The sequence below is a fragment of the Meriones unguiculatus genome, chromosome 18 (genome assembly GCF_030254825.1).
Source record: "Meriones unguiculatus strain TT.TT164.6M chromosome 18, Bangor_MerUng_6.1, whole genome shotgun sequence".
Classification (NCBI taxonomy): Eukaryota; Metazoa; Chordata; class Mammalia; order Rodentia; family Muridae; genus Meriones; species Meriones unguiculatus.
This window is the reverse complement of record NC_083365.1, coordinates 28,605,990-28,632,736: the sequence shown is the minus strand read 5'-3', so window position 1 is coordinate 28,632,736 and position 26,747 is coordinate 28,605,990. Positions and strand designations below refer to the sequence as shown.

At 41.7% G+C, this 26,747-nt stretch overlaps 1 protein-coding gene across 1 annotated transcript in view; it reads right to left on the bottom strand.

Annotated features, from left to right (window-relative positions):
* Ryr3 (ryanodine receptor 3) overlaps window positions 1-26,747 on the bottom strand; it is a 518,783-nt gene that overhangs the window by 141,311 nt on the left and 350,725 nt on the right. Inside the window, exons 38-42 of the mRNA XM_060371666.1 lie at window positions 25,997-26,134; window positions 6,660-6,933; window positions 5,117-5,231; window positions 2,756-2,885; window positions 1,501-1,604 (exon numbers count right to left, since the gene is read on the bottom strand). Of these exons, the coding sequence (XP_060227649.1) occupies window positions 1,501-1,604; window positions 2,756-2,885; window positions 5,117-5,231; window positions 6,660-6,933; window positions 25,997-26,134 (761 nt within the window). The remainder of the gene's footprint in view (window positions 1-1,500; window positions 1,605-2,755; window positions 2,886-5,116; window positions 5,232-6,659; window positions 6,934-25,996; window positions 26,135-26,747) is intronic.

The window sequence follows — 26,747 nt, the reverse complement described above, 5'->3', positions numbered from 1 at the left end:
ACCACTATATCTATCTGTTCTATCTCCCCTTCCAAATGAGGTTTACATGTCTTCCCTCAAATCTTCCTTGTTATTTATCTTCTTTGGGTCTGTGCCTCGTAGTATGCTTATCCTGTACTATATGGCTAAAATCCACTAATAAGTGAGTACATCCATATGTGTCTTTCTGGTTCTGGGTTACCTCACTCAGGATGTTCTTTTCTAGTTCCATTCATTTGCCTGAAAAATTCATGATTTCTTTGTTTTTAATAGCTGAGTATAGTATTGAATTGTGTAAATGTGCTACGGTTTCTTCATCCTTCAGCTGAGGACATCTAGGTTGTTTCCAGATTCTTGATATTGAGAATAAAGCTGCTATGAACATAGTTGAACAAGAGTCCTTGTTGTATGGGTAGAGCATTTTTTGGGTGTATGCCCAGGAGTGGTATAGCTGGGTCTTGAGGTAAAGTTATTTCCAAATTTCTGAGAAAGCACCAGATTGATTTCCAAAGTAGTTGTACAAGTTTACACTCCCACCAGCAGTGGAGGAGGGTTCCCCTTTCTCCATATCCTCAGCAGCATGTGCTGTTATTTGAGATTTTGATCTTACATGCTTGGCTTTCTAATTGTCCTAGTAGTGGGCTTTCCTAGATGAGCCCTAAACATGGCTGGCATGGTTCCCCAACAATGCAGATGACTAGCTTCTGCTCACCCCTCAGTCATTGCTCTCTTAGCGATAGTTCTTCCTCATGCTCTCAAACCTTACTGTAGGAAGTGTGGATGACCTTTGACCTCTACCACCCCCTGCTCATCCCTTTGCAGTTGTTGTCCACACTTAGGATGCAGATTCTTTATCTCATCAGCCATTCAGACAAGCAAATAGCTCTATGAGCAGTCTGGTGGAAAGACTTATAATCCTATACCTACCAAAGTCTCACCATAGCCCACTGTGGTTGTTTTCGTTGCTATAAACTTTGGACATCCCACTTACTAATTAATACAGCCACCCTAGTTGAGTACAAAACTCCTTATCAAGAACAGAGAACTTTCTAGCGTGCTTCCTCTAAGTCAGGGAGCATCTTTATCAACTCTGGGCAGATGAGCTTGGTCATCAACACTATATTCATAACCCCAGCAGGGGGCAGCGATGCGCCTGTGGACAGCACAGAGACTTCACAACTTTCCGGTCAGGTCTCTTTCATATGTGCATTCATGAATTATATTACCACACAGAACTTTTCTTTAGGAACTACGGGCATCCGTATGTAGATCCAATGAAATGCGCCTGCACAGCTAAAGAACACAAATGTCCACAACTTTCTTGTCTAAGAAGCTGATTATCTTTGCTCACATATGATCTTGCGGTCCTAACCATGGTGGTGCCAGGCCAATATTGTGCCACATATTCACCAGTATGACGTGGACCTGAATGCAAACCTAGACATTGGCTTGTTGTTCCTGTGTGGCATACCATTGAGTTAAGAAGAAAAATAACATGCTGTCTCCCCAACAACCGCTTACCTTCTCAAGATCTGGTTCTTCTAGGCCTAGTGCTAACTCGTTATTGTCCATCACAGAGGAGGCTGCCACATCCAGTGGGGTGGACCCCCTCATCGACGGGGAAGCTGAGGAAGATGCAGAAAGAAACTGGGCATTAAGGCCATTCAGGTCTGACTTGAGATTGCAGTGCAAAAACTTGACCACGAGAGGGCAGTAAATACACTGAAACCTGGCCCACGCTGCAGTTCCCTGTGACTGGCCCAGCTGTGGAAAAGCCCTATTTGTTGTCCTTCCTTCTCACACTCACTTAGATTGAGAATACTAATCAACACAAAATCACTCTAGGGAATGGGTCAAAACTATATGATTTCAAGCACTTTCATAGCACAGAACTCCAAGGACTTTCATAGCAGAGAACAAACTCCATTTGGTGATCACTCAAAAGACTCTTAGGCTCTTTCATTGTCTGGGGCCCAAATGACTTGGAAAATCTTGGAGCTACCACTTGGAGTTTAAAAATAGTCTCCAACTCATGAGCTTATAAAGTTACAGTGGTATACCAATGTTGTCTGTGATATTTAATTTTGCTTTGCTTAGATCCTAGAGTATAGTATGAAAAACTTTAAGTGACATTTGAAAAGAAAAGAATTCATATCTCGAGGTTGCATTTGATAAACAAAACAGAATGAAACTGGGATTTCAGATTTCAAGTGTATGCGTTTATATATTCCACAATCCATTTGGTTTATATCCGGCATGACGAGTCAAGCAACAAAGTGAGTTGCTTTTCTCACAGTGGTAATGAACTACTGTTTATCCATATCCATTATTTCATTGTTTATCTATAGCTGCTCTTGGTCAGTTTGCTATGCTGCTAACAGCAGCGTTTGCTGGTTGGCTGGTGGGCCAGGAATGAATCCTACAGACAGCTTTTCAAGAAAGGACTGGATCCATGACTTGGGTCTTAAGAGCTCTGCTCACTGCTCCGCTAAGTGGACTGGTCGAGAAATTGCCCTTAGAAAACATCCTCAATTCCAGATGGCATCTCACAAACTACAGGCCACTGGACCTGAGAGGGGAGACTGACCCGGTCACCAATGGCAGCTGGTAGCAACACCTATGCAGAAAGTGGAGATCACAGACATGTTTTTATGCATCAGTTTTGGGACAGGCTGGCTCTGGTTTTGCAGTTACACACATCATAGCACACATGTTGATTTGGGAAAGTGGACTCCCTGGGTCCAAGGGTGGACGTTATGGTGCTTGCCACACATACCTAGGCCCACGCTGCTGTTCTCCAGCAGGTAACTTAGGTGCTCAAACATAGCCTTCTGATTTTGTCGGCTAATTCGACAGAAATAGCAAAGGAAGCGACAGCAGCTAGCAACCATCTTTGGGAAGGCAATCTGTGGGCAGAAGCAGGAAGTATTAGCATAATCTAAACTGTTCATGAGGCCTTCATGAACAGCTGAATCTTAAATGGAATCTTGGGTTGAAGTCTCACAAGCTATGAACTGATTAGAACATGAACTTTTTCCTTACACCTCTTCCTCCTAAGACATTTGTAGGAGGGGCAGAACATAGAATGCCTAAGAACGAGGCTTCCAAAAACACTGAAAATTAGCTATAATCCCTAAGATTATTCTTTTAGGGGAAAACATCCATCAATTATAACCTGCTTCCTTATATGTCACACAACACTGCATGGCCCTGTACCACACTGCCATTGCTTCTAGCTGGACTCATTAGGACTCTAAAAAGGTAATATCAGAAACAGAGTTGGGACATCATAGAAAAACAAGGCCCATTAGTAAACTAAAACTCTGGTCCTCTGGGTTGCGGGCGGTCCCAAAAGTTAAGGAAGTCTGAAAGGCGACATGCCTTGTTCCTTTGAACATGTCCACAAAGTATGGGTCCTCAATCCCCGCTCTTCTACAGGTGCCTAAGGCACTTGTCACCAGATGCATGCAGGTTAGCATGGAAATGCCAATTTATCACTTGATTTGCTTGCTTTCCCCGCTTAACAAAGTGTCTAGCATCTCTAAGGCTCACAGCCAAACTTGGGGCAGAGAGCAGGAAGTCGTAGGGAAGAGTTGGGGGATAGAAGGACTGGGGTGGGGGAGGGAGGGGAGAAGGGCAGGAACATCATAAGAAGACCAACAGAGCCAACAAATCTGGGCCCAGGGGGCCTGCAGGGACTGATGCACCAACCAAGGACCATGCATGGAGAGGACCTAGATCCACTGCTCAGATGTAGCCAACAGGCAGCTCAGTCTCCATGTGTGTTCCCTAGTAAGGGAAGCAGGGGCTGTCTATGACATGGACTCTGTTGCATGCCCTTTGATCACTTCCCCATGGTGGGGCAGCCTTGCTAGGCCACAGAGGAAGAAGATACAGGCAGTCCTGATGAGATTTGATAGGCTGAGGTCAGATGGTAGGGGAGGAGGGCTCCCACTTTCTAGGACTAGGAGAAGGGATAGGGGAGGGCAGATAGGACTGGGAGGAGACAAAGGGAGGGGGCTACAATCAGGATGTAAAGTAAATAAATTGTAAAATGTAAATTTAAATTAAAAAATTAATGGTAAGAAAAAAAAGTAGCGTCTCTACAGCAAGCTATATCTTAGTTTGGATCTTCAAAATCTCAATAAATAATGTCAGCATCCTAGAAAAAGCTTAGTCCCCTCCACCACCATTTAGAATCATGGGAGGTGCTCTAAGAGACAGTTCTGAAACCCAGAGTCACTCTGGCATCCAGATATGCAGAGGGTGTGAGGAAGAACTGCTTAGATCTGATTGGTTTGCTGGCATGCTTAACGAGGAACGCCTCAGTTATTAACTGACGTAGGAGGGCCCTGCCTACTGTGGGCAGTCACATGCCTACGCAGGTGGTCCTGGGCTGTGTAAGAAAGTGAGCTCCGCATGAGTTAGGAAGGAAGCCAGATAAACTCTTTTCTCCCCTATGTTGCTCTTGTGTTTTCATCACAGCAGCAGAATGAAGTGAGAACACCATATATCCATGGGATGGTAGCGTCCTAGAATCGGCGATGCTTGAAACCATCCATGTTTCTTCTTCAGAAACCATGTGGCCTAGGTCAGCCAGTAGCTAAAACGCTTCCTGGACTATGTGCGAGGACTGAGGTTCTGACACCTACCACCCAAGGTGGGAACAGTGGCCCGTCTGTAACCCTCCCATTCAGGTGGCATAGACAGGGATTCTCTGGAACAAATTGTTGGGGTAGACTATTTGAATTTGTGATTTCTGGATTCAGTGAAAGACCCCGTTTCAGTAAATAAAGTGGAGAGCAACCTAAGAAGATAGTTTATGTCAGCTTCAGGCCTCTGTGTATATGTGAATCTGCATACGTGTGAGCATGCCCACATCTAGGCATGTACACTGCACATACACACACATGCAGACATCAAAAGAAGCCATTCAATCCAGCGAGATGTTAGGAAAACTGGTATAAATGCCCAGTTTCAGCCTATGCTGGCAGCAATGACCCCTTTCTTGGACCCTTTTGGTACCATAAAAGCCTTTCCCTATTCCCAGAGGGGAAAACTGAGACAAGAGACACCATTGCAAGGCACTTTCTGTCCTCCTTCCCCGGGAGCTAAGTTCTGGCTAGGGTGGCGTTACCTGCGATTTCTCTGTACCCAGTACATTCACCATCACTTCCATCACCGTCTCATGCATGCCGAGGACTCTCATAAGGTTGGGGTGCTGGTAAAACACTTTGTTGTTCATTATGTCCCTAGGAAAAGAGTCAGAGGGAGAATTCAGCATCTGCTGCTTTCCTGCTATGAAAGTTCAGGAATGGGAACACACAAGCATGATGTGGTTGAAGTAACATTAAAACAATAGGCTTAAAAAAAAAAAAAAAGAAGACACCAGGTCATAGAATATATATGAAATTGTTTGTTGTTATTTAGCTGACACAAAAAAGGAACACAAACTATTTCTCAGTTAGCATTTTCTCTTTATAATGTTTATTTCTAATGATATTTAAAAAATTCTCCCTTCGTCTTTTTCTCTGTATATTCAGAAACTTCTTTTCTCCCCTTGTTGCTGTGTCTCTTTGTACTCAGTTTCTTTTTTTAATTAATTAATTAATTTTATTTATTTCAATTTATTCACTTTGTTTCCCAGCTGTAGCCCCTTCCTCATCCCCTCCTATCTCACCCTACCTCCCTCTTCTCCTCCCATGCCCCTCCCCTAGTCCATGGATTGGGGAGGTCCTCCTGTACTCAGTTTCTTAATGAGAGGAATGCGCATCATTCTTAAAGGAATTTAATATTAGATACCATGAAATCTGTGGATACCAGTCTTCAAAAGGCAATGGCATGAACATGTAACAACCATCACCCCTTTAAGCTACTTAACACAAACTCACACAATGAAGCTTAGGCAAAAAAGTCTAGAGAGGTTCAGTTGCCTCTGTAACTTGGCTAGAAGGGAAGAGGCCATTTTTGCAGCTCATTTCCCTCATATAAAAGTCTCTTCATTTCACTTATAACATTCCTTTTTGCAAATGAATTTGGGGAATGCAGATGTGCACACATCCTTTCTCTCCTGAGAATCATCCAAGCTACTCTCCTGATCCTTTGTGATATTCCTCTAGTTGCCAGTTCAAGTGGCAAGAATTTTAACCTGGGAAGAATGTGGCTTTTGATTTTAATCACGTCATGTGGGCTGGCCAGTGAACCAACCCACATTTCTGACATTTGTCTTTTCTTCTTTGATCTGTAATGAAAGGAAATCTCCCCGGCACCTAAATTGCCATGAATTGTGTACATGGTTTGTGAGGCAGATCCATGAGTTATTGTTGCAAGTTAAGGCATTTCACAGAACTGAAAAAGTACTCTACAGTTTAGAACTTGTTAAAAAGGGCCATCTGCGAATATCTCAGAAGTCCCAGAGGCCAGCCAAAGCTCCAATGCTCAAATTGTTTCTCTCTCGGGTTAAATATACCATCCTCTCCCCCAGGGTTGTTTTCATGACCCCACGCAGGCTATTTTCATGAGTCTCTAAGAATTCTGTTCATTTCTTTTGGCAGTGTCCTTTGCCATGAGCAACAGGCAGTCTGGTGTCTCAGGTTACAGAGGTAGCTCATGTGCCAAGTGCACGACCACAGGGAAAGAGAATTCTCCCTAGAAAACCGCACCCACTGTGAGTGGCCTACCCTAGCCCGTTGATCATCAGAAGCTCCTCTTCCTTGCCCATCCTGACACTAAGCAGGGACCGGATCTGGCCCAGGGCAGCCAGCAGGTTGATCGTGTCGCTCACGGAGGCCTGGCTGATGGTGTAGGTCTTTCTCAGAGCCTGTAGCAACTCCCCGATGCTGTCATACTGTCTCCTCAGGAGGTTGAACATCATCCTGACCAGCTCTGCATCCTGGATTTGGTTCTCCTGGGCCCAGCGGATCATTGTCTGTGAGACTAGTTCCTTCAGGGTTGCTGGGAGGAGAATAGGAGAGACCAGTAACTAAGGATGTTCCAGTACATCCTTAGGAGATGCAGAGTTCTTCAGTGGTCAGAAATCAACAGCTGGTTCAGGTTAAATTTTTTCTTTTTAATTTTAAGGTTGAGTCATGGCATGTATACAAGTAGAATATATCATCAGAACATAAACACGTACCTATACCACAGAAAAAAACATCACAATTATATTCTAAAACATGCTGTTCTCATTTGATTAATGTTTGAATTCATACTGGAAATCAAATAAAAAATAAGAGTCTGCCTTTGCCTTTAGGGAGCTCATAAGAGAGTTCTTTATATTTTTATTTTGTGATAAAATTTTATTGTTATTGTACAATACAATACAATAAATGCTGGAATGGAGATGCAAGTGCCATGAGGCAGTAAACAGTGCCTGTTCTGGGTAGGGCAAGGCAAGAAAGCAAAACATTGGCCTGTGATTCTTTAGAGAAAAACAAATGAAACACTGATACTTATCATCATAGTTACTGTCCCTAAATATATTAAAGGCATCCTTTAGATGGGACTATGTGGAGCCAACAATAAAAGATATTTTAGATGACATAAGCATAACATATTTGGAGAAGAACAGGCTGGACTGACAGGACATTCTCAGGTTTGAAGGCTTGGAGGCTAGACATCTGACCATCAAACACAGAAATGGCTTTTTCACACCGAGCATTTGTAGGAGTCAGCTGGTACTATAGCCTGAACTACTCCCATAAGCAGGGGAGAGAGAAACCATTATGACATCGAATTCAGGATTGATTGGGGTTCCTAGCCAGTTTCACAAGTACGGAGAAATCAGCTAAAATGAGACCAGATGAGGACCTTGTGGTGGATGGACAACATGGCCCTGAGAACTGCTGACTGTCTCTGTGTTGGGAAGATATTAGGAAGCAAAAGGTTGATCTGAGTAAGTGCTTGAGGCGAAAGGAGAGCATATTGCAATGGCTGGAGAGGCAATTCTCAACATATATGCAGTTCCAGACGATTCCAAAATGGGAGAGAAACACTGCTTGAAAACCAGAAATTTGTTCAAATCTCACACCGCCATCACATTCCTGGAAGGTGTGGGTGGTACCAGACCCTTCAAGGCCAGGTGATAAAAATAGAGATAAGGGGGAACCGACGATCATTGAGTGTACCAATGAAAGGGTTAGGAACACGCTCAGATGGATGCTTTCTCTAGTTTGTGTCATTTCTAATAGCTAACTTTTCTACTCCACATCCACTACACAGAGCAGATGTCTGTTCTGCATACACTCTTGGCTCTACCGTAGGATATAAAAATAGAGCTTAGTCACCAAAGCTCTAAAGGATCTAGATGTAAAGGATTAATTTAGCTTACTGCTGTGTCTATCAACCTGTTGGTGTTTTAGGTTCAGGCAGGAGACATGAGCTGAAACAATTCAAAATAAAAGGATACAGAAGCTAGAGAAACCCAGTGATCTTGCTGACCCTACATTTATGGCTCAGGGAACATTATGGAAGAGGTAGTAGAAAGATTGTAAGAGTCAGAGAGGGATTCAGAATACCTGTTGCTAAATAGTATCCTCTAGGAACAAAAGAGAAAATACAACCATGAAATCTTTTATGTTTTGATTGTGAGCCTAGCCTTTAATGGATAAGCCATCTCTCTAGCCCAACCATTAAATCTCACCAATATGGTTGCATGAGTAAGACCAGCATAATCACAACAGCAGTTGACAAGCTAATGTGGGCAGTCCACATGGACCCACCCTTTGATGAAGAACTTCTTGTGGCCAATATCTGCTGAGAAAGGGAGAATTAGTTTTCTCAGGAATGAATTCCTGCTTGTCCAGCACCAAGTGGTCACATACATGTACATAAGAGCAACAGTAAATGGAATTAGTTGTGTGTGTGTGAGTGTGTATAAAACAATAATTGAAGAAGAGACCATGAATTTTGGAGAGAGGATCTAGAAAGCGTTTGAGATGGGAGAGAGTGAGTGAGGTAGATTCATATTCATGTATGAAGTCTTCATGAAGACTTCATGCTTGAAGTTTTGCTTAGTAGGGACTTATGACTAATATCTATTAACACCTTGTGTGTGTGGGGTCAAGCTGTTAATGGGCTGTATTGGACTTTTCTCAACAGACTGTTTCCCTGTTGAGTTGTTAGCAAAAGAGCCCACAGGACTTTCCTCCTCCCACCATCACTGACTATTTCCAAGGCTGTTTGTTACTCTCCATAACCCAATGGAAAGACCCTACTACTGAAGACACAACTTACTTATGTCATCAAACATGGAGAAATCAAACTGGAGCCTAACTAGAGCTTGCACTCCTACTAACTAGCATTCATGGCACTGGAAGGAACTTTTCACACTACCAGGGGAGAAAAGTAACCATCAATATCACTCAACTACAAACCCTGAGACCTGTCTGAAAGATATCCTGGTTTAATAGGGGCACAAGTGTTGTGTGAATAACCAACCTTTTTAAAAAATGGGTTCAAGGTCCACTCTATGAGATGGAACCCAAACCTGACACTGTGGGAGTATCCAAGAACCTGGGACTAGATAGGTCACGGGCCTGGGGAAAAAACTCATTCTGCTAAAGAAACACAGCAGTGAAATGACTTGTTGCTATACCCATAGATCAGTGCCATGCTCAGCCCTCATCAGAGAAGCTTCTTCCAGCAGTAGCTGGTAATTAACAGAGAAATCAACGACTTAAAACTGAACAAAGTGTGAGAAACTTTGAAGCACTCAGCCGTAAATGGATTTTTTTTTTTTTTTAAAATCAAACACCTCTACCCAAGGCTTAGGCTTAGTGATCTATGTAGAAGAGGAGGCAGAAAGGTTGTAAGAGCCAGGTATGATGACTCAAACAGCATATTCTAGATACAATGGGGTGATACACATATAAACTCACAGAGACTATAACAGCATTCATAAGACCTGCACAGGTTCAAACCAGGTAAACTAGCACTGAGAAGGGGAAGCAGATACAAGTACTATCCATAACCAAGAAGCTTTTTGCAGTTAATACCTGCAAGGAAAGGGAACATCAGTTCTCCTCAATGGAGTGTCACTGGAAATATCAACCTCATCCCAGGGTGGGCCCCATTCTCAGAGTAGTTTGTCAATACAAAATGGACTTCATAATTGTGTGTGTGTGTGTGTGTGTGTGTGTGTGTGTATGTCTGGGTCTGTGATTTTTTTCTGTCCTACTAATTTTCTTTCATTCAATTATTTGTGTGGTTTTTATTTTTGCTTTTTGTCATTTTCCTTTGTTTAAGATATTGAAAGAACATGAAATTGGGAGGGTAGGGAGGTGAGGAGGATCTGGAAGGAGTTAAGGGAGGTGAAAAATATGATAAAAACATATTGTATAAATCTTTTTAAAAATTAAAATAAAAAACCCTGCCTTCTCAAGTGCACCTATTCCCATTTCTTCTAGTGAAGATAGTAAGGGAATATTAAAAAATTCAGAAACTCTTACATGATACAGGTTTTATAGTCCTCTAACATTACTTCCTTAAAGCACATACTCTGGCATGAAAGAACTATAGTTTTCAGTATAAATGGCCAGATCTTCCACAGAAATAACACACAGCATCTAAATCCTTGGTACACAGGAAAATCCATGAGCAAGGAGAATCACTCATCAGCTAAAGGCTACTTCTTCTGCAATAAAAAGTTTGCAGAGTCATGAAATCAAATAGTTATTAGTATTCCCTTAACCTGGCTTTATCTCTTTGAGCTGTTGGTCAGGGAGTCAAAGAGACTCCCTAAACTATATAGACTATTGCAATTGCTCTTAGTTACCTTCCAGAAAAGAAGTTAGACCCTATTGGTGAAGCTACCATACACTTTACACATGGAACTTGGAGGAATGAAGCTCAAGATGACCTAGAAGCCTCCTCCCTGAAGACTAGTTCTTATAGTACTTGAAGGTGCTATGCAAGCTTCCCAGAGAGAAAAACAATCAATAGTCCTATTCAGCTGTAAAGCCTAAGATCCACAATAATGACCAGTGTGACAAGATATTCCATAGGGTGCAATAATGGCACTTATATTTTAGGGTTAGCCAACATCCATGTAATTGGACTTAAGACTCACTCAATAGAAGGCAATTCATGTATGGCACTATAAGCAAGGTCAGTTATTTGTAGATAGTAAGGTTATGGATTCTAGAGGGAAACCTATTACTTCTACTTTCCTAAATAGTATAATTTCCAAATACTTATATTTTAAATACTTATCTTTATTCCTGAAGATACATGTTGCTCTTACCCTTCATCAAAGAAGATTCTTCTTGTAGCACATGGAGACTACCACAGAAGTCCACAACTGGTCAGAATGCATATAACATTGACTGTGGGGTGCCCAGGCCTAACTGATATACCTATAACACAACCTCTGCACCTAAGACTCAGGAACATCACAGAAGAGGGGGCAGAAAGATTGCAAGAGCCAGAGGACAAGAATATTAGTTGCTAAACAGCTTTTTATATATGGCGGGGAAGCTATGCCCATGAACTCTCAGCAATTATGGTTGCCTTAACAAGACCCGAATGATGACAATACCAGCTGACATGCCAACATGGGTGGTGGCAGGTTCATGGAGCTCCACCACTAGACGAAGCACTGCAGGTAGTTAATGGCTCTGGAGAGAGGAATATTCAGTTTTTTCTAGGGACAAAACTCTTGATGGAATCTCCAAACCCGAGTAGTCAGCCTTAAACACAGTACATAAAAGAAACACTAAATGAACTCAGCAGGTTTTATACACATATACATACACATATATAAGTAAATAATAATAATAGTAATAATAATGGTCACCAATTTGAGAGGTGGTGAGTACACAGGAGGAATTTGCGATGGGAATGGGAGAGGTAGAAATGGTATAAACTCACACACAAAATTATCAAAAACAATTAAAAAATCTATATTAAAAAGGAACATGTTTTATATACTGTGCTAGGTCCTGTGTATAACTATATATATGAAAATTAAAATAATCAGTGCATAAGAAATCCCTAGAACTTATGTACAAGCATTAATGATTAACAGTATAAATAAAGGTAGTTCTGAAAGTTTAATCTGCAAATTAGGGGGCTCAGAGTTCTTTAGGCAGTATGGAAGGTTATAACAATTCAAAGATTATTTGCTGTTTTAATTGTATTGACAATGGCACTGATACTGGAGAAGAAATGATAGGCAAAAGTGATGGTGCCTTAGAACAAAGAAATAAACAAGACTCAACGATATTTATTATCAATTGCCTGAGAAAACTGCCAATTTCACATTGGAATGTCTTAAATGAAGAAGAACCTCATCAATAAAACTCTCAAGATGATATCATTTAATTCTATAAACACAATGGTGATAAGTACAAAGCTACACATCAGCTGTCAAGTGTATTTTCTTAAGGAAAAACATTTGCGTGTGTTTGAGTTATCAGCTAAACTAGCCTCTTGTTTAATGGCAAGCCATTTTTTTCGTTAGATTGTTTAATTTTTTCTTTTTTAATTTTTAATTATACTTTATTTACTTTGTATCCCCCCTCCAGTTCCCTCCCTCCTCCCCTCCCAATCCCTTCCTTCTTCGCCACACACTCCCCTCCTCAAGTCCACTGGTAGGGGAGGGTTTCTTTTTCTTCCTTCTGATCCTAGTCTGTTAGGTCTCATCAGGAGTGGCTGCATTGTCTTCCTCTGTGGCCTGGTAAGGCTGCTCCCCCCTCAGGGGGAGATGATCAAAGAGCCAGCCACTGAGTTCATGTCAGAAGCAGTCCCTGTTCCCATTACTATGGAACCCACTTGGACACTGAACTGCCATGGGCTACATCTGTGCAGGGGTTCTAGGTTATCTCCATGCATGGTACTTGGTTGGAATATGAATCTCAGGAGAGACCCCTGTGCTCAAATTTTTTGGTTCTGTTGCTCTCTTTGTGGACCTCCTGTCCTCTCCAGATCTTACTATTAGTTCCCCTTCTTTCATAAGATTCCCTGCATTCTGCCCAAAGTTTGGTCATAAGTCTTAACATCTGCTTTGATAGTCTACAGGGCAGAGCCTTTCAGAGATGGCAAGCCATTTTAAATGAGAAGATAAACAACCCATGGCTAATTGGTCTTGGATAACTCATTTTCTCCAAAAAGAAAGAAATAAAAATTTCATTTTAAATAGTATTATTTACTGCCAATGAAGAAATTTAAATTTCAAGTGAAGACCAAAATTCTGGCAAACATTTATCCGCCACTGTGAGCTTTGACAGCTTCTTAGCAGTTAAAGATCCCTGATTAAATTATTATTGATATTAGCAAATGTGATTTGAAAATACTTTATTATAAACTGTAACTCTGTATTATTCAAACAAATAATGATTTACATAGAAAAATGCAGGCAGCTACAAAAAAAATGTGGTAGTGCCAACCAACAAGCAAGCTGTGCCAACAGACTTCTTTTTTCCAATTGAGAATTTTTTATTTTGTGTTTTGATTTTATTTACCGCCTCCTCTAACTCTTCCTAGATCCACTCCCCCATCCTAACCTACCCAATTTTACGCTTTCTCTTAAAAAAAAAAAACCCATTAAGACCAATTTTATGCTTCCAATATAGTCTTGGATGTGTGGCCTTCCACTGGATTGTAGCCAACTACCAGGGGCTATGTCTTAAAGAAAATTGACTCCCTCTCATGGCACCTGTCAATTATACAATAAAGCATAAAACTAATTTTTGAATTTCCATATACCAACTAGCTTTTGAGAATCTACTAATTATTCAGTTATTAGGACAGACTCGCTACAACCGTGTCAATAATCTTTGGAATTATTAGTCCTCTTCCAGCTATACTTATATTTGAGACTATTTTTTCCACATTGTGTCAAGTTGGAGAATTCAATTGCCATTCAGACAAATTTATATAAAGATAAAAGTATATGGTTCTTTTTGAAATAAAATTTAGTTGTTTTATTATGGAACTATGCTATTAAATGTATAGCTATACATTTTAATTATCTTCATTATAAAATGGTGCAATTTAAATTTCATTTTTTCTTCTCTCTCTTTTTTTGGTTTTTTCAAGACAGAATTTCTCTGTGTAGCCTTGGCTGTCCTGGTAGACTAGGCTGGCTACGAACTCACAGAGATCTGCCTGCCTGTGCCTCTCTGTGTGCTGGGATTATAGACATGTGCAACTGTGCCTAGCTGCAGTTTTAATTTCTAAGTAAGTAAATACTGACAGATATAAACAGCCTAGATTAATGCTGTAAGACCCTATGTAGTATTTGGGAATATAAATAATCCCCAAGACCAAAAACATGGATTTTCATTCCTGGATGGACAGCATCTATTACAAAGCAAAGACGGTAAAGTGGAAAGCAAAGCTCCCTCTCCAGCTTGGGTGAACCCAACTCCACCAGGCTGTGTGATTTTGATCAGTGAACTGAGGCCTTCATCTAGAAAGCTACAGCTTAAGGGCATTTCTCTGCTAGCTTCTGGGTGTATTAAAGGTGAGTGCATGAAAGTCAGACTCCTCTTATTGAGTAGCGGAGTGAGGATTAAAGAATCATTATGTCGAAAATTGAATCCTGGAGGCTGAGGGCTTTGACCATTATTCACAGGGCACTAAAGTGCTCCTTGTTAGCTTGAAGGGCTGTGAAAGTTTTCCCCTTAATTTGGGCTCAGTTTGGGCTTAAGACCGGTCATCTTCAGAGAAGGGAGGGGCTGGGCCTGTGTTATGCAGTGGCTATGTGACCTTCTTTGGAAGGCTCTGTAGCCGACATAGGGCACAGGAGGAGTGGGAAGGCTGCAGACAACTAAATTCTTAACATCAGCTTATCTTCATCAATTACAGATGGTCTCAGCAGTAATGGAAGCCATGGCTATAAGCTGCAAGAGTTTCACTATAGCCTCAGTGAGTTTCCAGGAGTTAGGCTATATGTCATAGACATATTTCTGCCTGTCATTGACTGAAAACCAAGTGACCTCCTGTTGTGCCACTTCTAAATTAGCATCTTAATCAAATGCTATTTTATGGAGATTTTCTAGGTTCTCATTATTGAGTTAAGTGCCTCTATAAAACCCTTTTAATAACAGCATTATTGTCCATAGGACCCTGGTTGAGGAACTCAATAATATATGTAAGGTATTTGGTCATGTTCAATTGGCTTCTAAATATTTACATTTATAGCCTTAAACCTGGGCTGCTCTACCTTGGTCAGAGAATTCTCCTTTTGCAGTGGGCAGCAGTTAATGCAGAGATGAAAAACTGTTCAAGGTGATGAAAAGAAGAGACTATGTGTTCATCCCTAAATGAGATATTTTTATGAACTTCCCTACTTCCCACCATGCCCCAGGAAAGGTCCTGGAAGAGGGGGTGTAAAGAATGGAAGAGTTGAAGGATGAGAAGTGCAGTGAACTGCTATCTTGAAGATATGACATGACTATCACCTTCATGAATTCACACAGCTGTGGTTATTTGTGGTAAAATTTGATCAAACCACCATGCCCCAGTTTGGGCATAGCTAGGTGAGGTGTGTCCCAGGACTCATTCCTTAATGAGGACCCAGTTGACAGTTGATTGCTGCTAGAGAAGGGAGAATCATTCTTTTTTGAGGGTGTTCCCACTGGTAATTTTCCTGTGCTCTAGTACATGGCTCCATGCCCATGCACATACAGCCAGTGCTAATTGGACTTATAAAAAAATTCTGAAAAGAACAAAAAGGAGGAGGGGGGACAGAGAGATGTCTCAATGGTTGGGTACAGCGGACCCAAGCTCAGTTCCTATCATTCACATTGGATGCCTCCACCATTGCTGGCCTCTGTGAACACTCTAACTCAGGCTCATATACCCACACAAAGACATGCACATACACAGAAGTAAAAATAAAATAAATCTTCAGAAATAAGACGTTCAATTAGTAGGGGGACCTGTGAGGGTGTTGGAAGTGGGAGATGGGGTGAATATGATCATATTTCATTGTATTTGTGCATGAATTGTCAAGAATTAAAAATAATTTAACAAGTTAAAAAAGAAAAGGCAGGTCTTCACCAGAGCTGTCCAGACTTCAGATTCCTATCCACTTCAGCAGGGCTGGCAAATACACATGATGGTTCAGCTCATGGAACTTTTAGAAAGTGGTAAATCTGATGTCATGAAGAAAAGAATGGAGGAACAAAGGAAGACATATAACATAAGTCTTGTGATGAGCAAAATAAAGCAAACCATCAAACAAAACATGAAGGGAAGTGAATTGTGTGCTATGATTTCCCTGATGAGATTATTATTATTAACACTCTAGTGTATTCAAATTTTGCAATTAGTATAATTATAGATAGGCAATTTTCTCAAATATGTGATCTATATGCCACATTTAAAATGATTAGTCAAGCTAACTCAAAATGGAAAGATTCTAAATGCACTGTGTTGCTCAGAAAGACTTGGTTGCTAGGGGACATCTTAGAAGACAATGGCTTCTTCACTCCCTACTCATACATTCTGCACAAAAAAAAGCATTAGAGTGTTTGGACTAGTCATATATTCTGTATAAAAAAGCATAGAGTGTTTTTCCATTAATGCATCCATTTGGGAGTATCTGATTCAGGTGTTTACTGCCCTCTACCAGTCATATTATAACCTGCTTCTTTGAACCTTTAAGTTGGCCACCTATGACCCCTACAGTAAAACTCCTGAGTCATCCACTGATGTCACACACCTCTCCTTTAAGTAGTGGAATGACCAGTATCTAGTGGCAACTGTCACAAGAGAAGGGTCATTTGCTCTCGCAGTGCAGTTTTCCATGCTAAGGCTGCAGGAGTCTGGACCTTTCAAATACTTCTCTGGATGTCTCTCTTCTTTTCTCTCCAAATTTAGATCACAAGCCAAACCGTCATCACTGGATGAACTACATGATATTATCAGAGAGTCAATGTTGGCCACTGACAAAACAAATCCTATACCTGTACTGTTAAATTTCTGTGAGTATTCCTATATCTGGGTCAGCTTGAAAGAAAAAAAAATTCCAATTACATTGAGGAGAAGGAATAAATGAAACCGTACTGTACTTAGGTTAAACTCAGAAAATGATTTATAATATTCATAGTACAATGGAATCATAAATTATGTGCATTTCAATGATGTGTACCTATTTTAAAATTCCAGGGGATTGAAATTCAGCCTGTGGTATGACGTAGACGGACACAGGTGTGAACAGGTGTGAACAGGTGTGGATAGTTTCCAAGCACAAGATGCTTGTACGTATTCTAATGAAAGGGTGAAGGAAAGGGTGTGGATTTGCTTAGGTGTGAAAGAGGGGAGAAACTAAGAGGAGCTGGGGGATGAAAAACCATAATCAAAATAAATTGTATGAAAAAACATTTTCAATAAAAAATAATAGATAGAAGTTAATGATTCACTATTACAGCACTTGCCCAGAGCCTCTGTTAGGCCTCCAGCTTGAGGGGCCGTGGTGGTGACAGTGTTAGTGATTGTATCTTTGAACTTTGCTTTCTTCATCCCTATTGTTTTTACCTTGCACAATGAATCCCCAACTGCTAAGAGATATCCACGTTCCTGTCTGTAGAAGTTGTGTTACCTTACTGGGCAAAGGGGACTCTGAAGATATGACGAAGTGAACATTCTGGGCCAAGGGATTATTGTGGATGACTTGGGGGTTCATTTCATCACAAGGGTCTTGGAGAGAAGAGGCAAGAGAGTCAGAAAGGAATAACAGAGACAGGATCCTAGTGGAGCTATTCACTACTCAAAGAAGGCAGTGGTCCTCTAGAAGATGGAAAAGGCAAGAAATGATCCTCTACGGATGCAATCCAGCTCAGTCACTTAACCTCTGAAACTGTAAGATAATAAGTTCTGGCTGTTTGTGATGTTGGTACGTTTATGGTAACTTGGTACAGAAACAATTAGAAAGCTTGTATACTGTGACTCATTTTAGGTCTTGGGTAGAGGATTTTTTTTTAAACTCTTTTTGAGGCTAAGACTATCAGATTGTTGACAAAGTTGAGGTCTCCATCCAACTGGTCCAGATCTTAAGGCCAAGCTAGAACTAACATTAAGCCCAGAGAGTACCCATTGTAGAGCTGCCATGTGCTGATAAACAACTCACAGATATCATACATAGCGCTCACTAGGTCTTTCATGCTGGTTGCTCTGCCTCTACCTCTGAACATCAAGCACTAATACAACCTACATCACCACTGAGACCAACCACTGAGTGAGAGTAGAGTGAGTGGTGATTCTGTAGATGATAAAAGCCATACACACAACCACGCAGAACTCAACTGGCTCTTCTGTCTTAACAGCATTCCTGGTTTGTGCAGGGTCCCTCTCTATTTTGAGGATCGTACTCCTCAAGGATCCAACTTTATTTCAAACATAGGTTCTATTAACTTGAGTCAATCAGAGTCTATTACTTTCTAGGTCAAATTGGCTGGTGCCTCATGGAGTGGCTTATGACTAACTTTTCCAGTCAATCAAAGGTGGTCTCAGATGCTTTCTGCGGCTGTGTAATGTTTGGAACTCTGGGGACTTTTCAGAGGGTATGTGGATGCTAGAGCACTGAGAGGCATTGTTGTTTCTTGTTGGTTGTTGAGGGAAGGGGGCTAGTTTTAGTTTGTTAGTAGTTGTGCTCAAAGAAGAAACAAGAAGAAAGAAATTAGATATAAGGATCTCTCTCTCTCTCTCTCCCCTCTATCCTTCTTTTTCTCCTATCTAGTGATAGGGCATGAAACTGGAGGGGGCTGATAAAGGGTAGCAAGAAGAAATAGCAAAAGACCAGGTACACTTCTTTGCTATTTTTTGTTTAACATACAAAGAAAACAAACATAGAGAGGCTAGGAACTTACCTAACATTACAGTTGGTAAATGGCGGCGCCCTAGGCTGCTAGAATCTATTCCTTGTACTTTATCATTTCAAGTTGCTTACCTTCATAACACTCAGCAAAATAGTTATTTTTATTAGTATCTTAAACTTATATTATGCCTACTGTCTAGACACTCTTTTAATAAGTCATGAAATAGATTCAGATATAAAATCCTAAAACCCATAAAGCTTTAGTTCTTTTCCTGACACTCTTGGTCAGATTACTTTCTCAGAGCCTCAATTTCTTTACCAATAAAATAAAATCACCCTGTAAAATTCCCCTGGGAGCCTGCGGTATAGTAATGGTAGCACCGGGCAGAGCCAGCTGTGTGTCCTCAGACAAGTCATCTGCCTCTCTGTGTCTCTGTCAGCTTCTGAAAGCATATGTCTATGTGACATGCTCTTGAAAGAGTGGCAGTAATTTATTCACGCGGCAAATGAAGGCCTGCAGCCTCACTGGGCTAAATGGGGAAGAAGCAAGAAATTTACTACCACTTTTAGTGCCCAATTTCATTGTTATTCAGTTTGCTTTTCCAACAAGTGAAACCCGAGATTGAAGATATAAAACAAAATCTCAAAATTCTAGCAGTTCCTGATGGCTTTAAGTGGCCATTATCAAAGCGTCAGTGCACACCATTAAATCACCTCAATGGAGGAGGAGATGTGCTTTGAGAAATCCATGGCCTTTGTGATGAGTGTCCTAACTGCTGGTAGAGGGTAAACTGTCTGTCAGAGGTCACGTGGCATGGTCACACATTCCCCATTCACTACCGAGGTTTCCTGGGAAAAGGCTGGCCCTGCCCAGTTCATATCCTGTGTGCTCTCTATCCTGGAGCTTCTTCAGGTCAAACTCACAAAATGGTCAAGTATCTAAAGCTTAGCAATGGAGAAGGCCAGGGAAAGTTAAATCCAATGACATCAAGGGCTTAACTTCAGACACATTCCTCAGGCCAATTTCTTTGTGCTTCCTCAGTGTTTCTCTGGCTCAATGGCTATAGTTGGGATAAATTTACCTGTTGTAACAAGAACACAGGTGTTGTGGGTATCACAGAATGACATTTCAAGGTGGTCTGAAATGCAAGGCAAAAGCCAGTGAAGACACTGGAACCTTGTTCTTGGGTAACAGGCAAACTACTGTGTTTCATGTCTGCTGCTGGACGACAGAGAACTTCCGCTGGAGGTGTGAGACTGGCTGAAGGCTCACAGCTTCTTCACACATGTCCCAGCTCTCCACATGCTTTTGGGGCAGACATACTTGTTTTTGTCTGTTCTGGCCTCCCTAGCCTAGGAGTAGGGCAAGATTAGTGCTGGTTATTCCCTTTTCCACTGCAATGATTATAGACACAGCTTTGCCAGTGTTTCCTGCGTGGCCAGCAATGTCTCAAGTCCTGGATTAGCAGGCGACCCTCACAAACATCACATAAGAACAGAAAAGATAGGATGTGGCAGTGTCCAAATTTCCCCATCACCATGACCCTTACGAACTTCATCCTCACTTTACTTTTCCTTTGCATTTAAGAACGTTTCAATTTACTGGACAGAAGTGGGTTCTTGTGAATAGCAGGTCTGCTCAGGCATCCCAGGGAGTGAGAGCTAAGTATGGGATATGGAGATTTTTTTTGTTTTTGTTTTTACTGTTTACAATGGACTGTGAACCCCACAACTGAGTCACACTGGCCTAGTGGAGCCTAGCTTTCAGGGCAGACAATGTAAAGTCATCTGGCTGCCGTACCTATCTGCTAAACCTGTCTCTAAATTTCCCTCCCTCTGTTTTCTTGTGTGTTTATGTGTGCTCGTGTGCATGTATGAGTTTGTGTGTGGGGGTACATGGATGTGTGTAAGCATGTCTGTGGAGGCTAGAAGTCAACTCTGGGTGCCATTTACCTTGTGTCTCGAGACAGGGTCTCTTCCTGGCCTGGAGCTAATCAAGGAGGCTAGGACGGCTAGACAGATAGCACTGGGGTTCAGCCTGTCTCTGCCTCACCAGGGATGAGATTATCGGCACACATCACCACATCAGCATTTCCCGAGGTTTCTAGGAAGGTCTTTGGCCTCCCACATGGCTTTCTACCTTGGTCAGAGCCTCATACATACATGGGTAGAAACAAGTGTGCTCCCCGCCCCGCCCTGACCCTGCCTTCCTCACAGCCTGGATACTCCTTCAGTGTTGGAAGCAGCACTACAAGCCACCAGTGAAACTGCACACAAACATTCCAGCCGGATCCTGCTCTATGGCCCCCTGGGGTCTCATCCATCATAAGCAGATAATTAGCCTGTTGTTTTTGAAACCAGTCATCCAGCCTCATAATCACTTTCTCAAAGTGTACAGGTGATTACATGGCTGATAGTGATACGACTGAGAGGAGAGCACAGAAGGGGCAGAGAGCGCTCGCTGATCTGACTGGGGGAAGGACTGTGACAGGAAAGGGAGTGAGAATGCCCGTCGGAAGCCCAGGTATCTGAGTGCCTGGTCCTTAGTTGGTGGGAAGGATTAGGTGTGGGGTTGTCGGGGAAGTTATGCCACGACAAGTGGGCTTTGAGGTTTCAGAAGCTCATGCCAGACCCAGTAGCTCTCTCTGTCTCCAACTTGCGAGATCAGGGCATAAGCTTTTAGCTACTCCTCTAGTGCCATGTTTATCTGTCTGTCACCACACTCCTGCCACGATGGCAGTGGGCTCACCCTCTGGAACTGTAAGCAAGCCCCCAGTCAAATGCTCCTTTCATGGTGCCTCTTCACAGCAAGAGAACAGTGACTAAGACACGGAGAGACACGTGACATGAGGGTGAAGCCGAGGCAGAACCACGAACGGGCAACTTATATGCCGTATGTTGTTACTGTGAGGAGCAACAGTGTTTACAGAGGGGCTTAAGAGGTGATGTGGGTACCCCATACACGCTAAACCCTTTATATCTGCAATCCCAGGGCCAAGCCTTACACAGCAAATGAGAACGATCTACCGAGGAACCTGCTTTTACTGGCAGTTCTCTGAGGCACAGTGTTTAGTCACCTAAACACTAGATGCCTTCCCACCTCATCCATCCAGTTCGCCACAGAATCCAGCCCTGCCCGAACTTTCCTGTCTCCTGGCATTCTCAAGCGGTGTTTTCAGCAAAGTGCTCTTCTTTCCTGTTTTATCTACTTGTTCTCACACTCTTAATAACACTTTTCCAATATTCCTCAGGACATGGATTGTACTTTTGTTTGAACTTTATTATCACAATCTAACCTCAATTCTGTAAGAGTTATCTATGCAGACCAATTCTGCTTCTGTAGTCAAGGACTCACTTTTCCATGTTTGCGAGCCTCAGTTGAATAACTTGCAATTATAGCTTAAAAAAATTAAGTCAATGGAATGTGTGTAGAAAAGAAAACCCGCACATTAAGATCCAATAAGGAAGGGTGAATAAAAGCCCCACATGAGGAGGGAAGCCGCTTATGTCCTATTAGAGTTTACATGATATGCAGGGGCAGGAGGGAGAGGAACAAGATTAGAAGACTCCACACAGGAGGGTTCATTCTCTCCCTGCTGTCTCTGTCTCTCTGTGTCCATCTGTCTAAAGAAACACCTATTTGGGGAGAATTTAGCAATTTTAGAAGAGAAGTCTAACGATGTCACTTGAGACATCATCAGATTTGTTTTCTGAAAGTTCTAAAGTCTAAATGCTCAGAGGTGGTGATCTCACTTGTTGTTCATTTGTACCAGAGCCCAGGACTTACTTTCTCTGGTTGTAAACACTTCCCCTGCCAGGCAGTATTCACAAACAAGCTGTAGCATTCAATCTGAGAGAATTTTGGCCTAGAGCTGTTATACCATTCCATGACAAGACACATACTTTCCTAAGTAGCAACTTTGGGACTTGATGGATTTATAATCATCTCTTGGGACTCCTCTGGTCTGGTCTTGCGTCAGAGGAAAGCAAGTGTGTCTCAGGGATAAGAATGCCAGCTCAGCTCTGTGAGAGGGAGGCAGTGTTTGTGCAAACAGCCCAGTCTCAGAACAGAAGGCAGCTCCCCTCCTTTCGACAGACTCACGCCTACAGCTTGTTCTTTAACACTCCTCTCCACTGCTGAATTACAGTGGGTTAGCACAAGGTCTCTGATGTCAGCAGGGGGCCCTGTCTCCTTTGCTTGAATTGCTTGCGAGATTAAATATCCTTTGGGAGCATTTCTTCAGAAAGAGAAGATGAAGAAAACTGTCTCCCAGAGAGAAGGCATAGGCACATCACATTTCATCTATAAAATCTGATAGCTGATTTTCATTTTCTTAACTTTAGAATTCAAGAGATATAGTTGCTTGATCTCTTCTGGAGAAATAACTCAGTTGCTACGGCTACACATTTATATTTAAGGAAATCCTGTTTTAACTGCTGCCTGCAGTCCAGTCCTAGCATGCAAGGGCTCTCTTACGAATGTGCTAGACAGAGACATAAAAATATGACCCGGTATAATGAGCTACTGCTATACCATTTTATCATCATATACCTCTTTGATAATACCATAATAGTTTTCATTGATGCCATGGCTTGCAATTCATTTAAGCAAACCTCTTTTAACACAGAGCTACTTAGTAGCATTAAAACGAGTTTCAGAACAGTGCTGTTCTCTCTTTCCTGAGCTCATCTGATCCACACCACCTGCTCACAGAATCAAGTATCAGGGACAAGTCATCACCACCTTACCTGACAACTTCCAGTCCAAAGCTTTGGCATCACTTAAAAAAATACACAGGGGTCTTTCCTGAGACTGATACTCCAACCAAGTAACATGCATGGAGATAACCTAGAACCCTTGCACAGATATAGCCCATGGCAGTTCAGTGTCCAAGTGGGTTCCCTAGTAATGGAAGAGGGAATTTCTCTGACATGAACTGATTGGCCTGCTCTTTGATCACCTCCCCCTGAGGTGGGAGCAGCCTTACCAGGCCACAGAGGAAGGCAATGCAGCCACTCCTGATGAGACCTAATAGACTAGGATCAGAAGGAAGGAAAAGAAGTCCTCTCCTATCAGTAAACTTGGGGAGGGGCATGTGTGGAGAAGGGGAAAGAAGGGAGGGGTTGGGAGAGGAAGAGGGAGGAAGCTACAGGGGGGATACAAAACGAATAAAGTATAATTAAGAAAAAAGGAAAAAAAGATTTACTTATTATGTATACAATATTTTGTCTGCATATATACCTGCACACCAGAAGAGGATACCAGATTGCACTATAGATGAGTGAATTGAACTCAGGGCCTCTGGAAAGGTAGCTAGCACTCTTAATCTCTGAGATATCTTTCCAGCTTTGGCATAACTGACTGAATGCTGTTGGGTTCTGACTTTCATCTGAAGTGCCCACTCACACCAGTTATTAATCTGCTGATGTAGGAAACAGCATGGTGTTATAGGAAGATTAGGGTTTTAGCCATTTTTGTTTTTTTGCAAGTGGCTGTACATTTAGAAACATTGTCTCCATATGACTCGATTAAAGACAATTATTTGGAGTACTATACAACTTCCTAGAGTTTATCTGAAGATATCATTCCAGCTATGCTTCTACAGTATTTTTCAGGGAATCCACATCGCACAACCAGTGTTGCCTGAACTCATCCTTTCTTCCTGGAATCAGACTGCTCAGGACGGCTGCAGACTTGGATATCTCATAAGTCCACACATGAGAGTGAGGCAGGCTGCATGGTGAACACACACAGTCTCATGACAGGCCTGTCAGGTGCCTATGTTCTATTCAAACAGACAGAACAAGATCAGCTTTAGGGTTGAGGAGCAGCTATGCAGAAGGTAATCCATAGTGTTTGAATCTGCCCTCAGAGTGAGGCGTCAATGAGGCAGTTGGTGAATGATTCCATCTGGTTGACTCACTTCAGTTGACATGTCATGATCACTTTGTGAGAAGCCTATCCATAACACACTGTCAAAAAAAGCATCCACTTCTGGAATCAATTCTCACCATGTGCTATAGCAGCTTTGTGGGACAGTTCAGGCTATTCATAGTACTTTTGATGGCAACCACAAAAAAAGTCTCTATTCACTTTTTTTTTTTTTTTTTTTGGTTCTACAATCTGGTAGGCTTGCCTTTATCAAAGCCAAAACCTTTCCATGGTTATGGGATAGGATTGACCAGGATTGTCAGAGCCGTGTTCCTGTATACTCTCTCAGAGGCTTCAAAGCTTCCACTGATAAATGGGAATAATCTATTCACCTCAGAGACACTCTGACAAAGATAAAAGATTAATATGAAGGGTCATAAGATGTGTGAACCCCCACAGTGGCATTTCCAGACACACCTATCATATCTTGACAGTCTATTTCTCTAGTAGGTAATCTGGAAGTGTGTTCCAAGATAGAAAGGAATAGGGAACATGATAAAAAGCAATGACATTGAACCTGGGACATTTTTCTTCCTTAGACAAATAATAAATTTGCCAAATCTGTAGCAAGGAGCAGATTGATTGCATATAATACTCAGACAATCTGCCTCTTGAAATGCTAACTCATTTAGAGGCAGTCAAGAAAGTTGACTTCTTTCAATGTGGATCAACTTGTTGAAGTTACCTACTGTGTAGTGAAGAGAGGAGTGGATTGGGACAATACTTGACATCCTTAAAAAACAGGCCAAAGAGAAAACAAAACAAAACAAAACAAAAAACAAACAAACAAACAAAAAACAGGTCAAAGACTGTAGGCTGTTGCAATCTCAATACCATAGTAAAAAAACAAAAACAAAAACAACAAAAAACAAACAAAAAACCACCACCAACAAAAAACAAGATACCTATTATTTGTTTACAAGTCTTGTTTTACTATTGTTTAATTTCTTTGGTTGGAGTAGTTTTCCTTGCTTAACTAACTACATTCAGAAGTGACAAAAATCGACAGTGCTTAAAGGTTGAGAGAAAGATCAGAATCCACGAGGGAATTTCTAATGTAGACAAACAATGAGAGCAGATACCTAACAGCTGGTCTCTCAGGTTTCAGAAAAGTCCCAAAGTGAATTCCTTGAGTCACGGGAAAGACAAAGGAAAAAGCTGTAACACCGACTAACAACGATGCGAACACAATGCCCACGGGCTCACTTGAGAGTCAGACCGCCCCACGTCTCACAGCACATGTGAGAGAACCAGCTACCTTGATTAAGACTTGGGAGAGCACAGGGTTTTGAGCAGTGTAATTGAAAGGTAGCGTTACTTACTGGGATACTGTTCATTTTCCTCTTTTGGCTGCTCCTTTTCTGGCTTGGGTGAGCCCTTGATTTTATACACCAAAGCACGCAGTTTTCCTGTCCAGGAAGTGTCCTCCTCCTCCTCTTCCTCTTCTTCCAAGGGAACCCCTAGCAAGCCACAGAATACAGTGCAAGACACAAACAGTACATTAAGTGTTAGTAAGAATATAAGAAAGCAAATTCCCATCTTCAGAAACATTTTCAAGAGATTCAGGCAGCCTCCTAGGAATGTTTACCTGCATTATGCCTTTCTAATAGTTGCTAGAATATATGATTTTCCGTGTCCCAGAACATCAAATAAATTTAATCCCAAGGCTTTACTTTCTCTAACCTATGTTAAAACAGGCTCTAGAGTCTCTAGAAATACATTTACATTTGTTATTTCAAACGAGATGCTCAGATTCAACTTACCCTTGGATAAGAATCATAAATGCCATGATCCACTTAAAAGTCAGCAGATATGCATCAAAGTAGGGATCAATGGCTTAGAAATCCTTAGGGAAGGTATTAATACTTTTTGAATAAACAATATAGCTAAAAAGAAAAGGGATCAGAATCTTGGCTTGACTGGAAGATGACAACACTGTTGTAATGCAGTATCAGCCTTCCTCTCACCTCTCTCTCTCTCTCTCTCTCTCTCTCTCTCTCTCAGAGACCTTTCTGTTCCCTCTCTGTATCCTCACAAAGATTCTTTTAGGTAAAGGTTCCCAGTTTTCCAGTC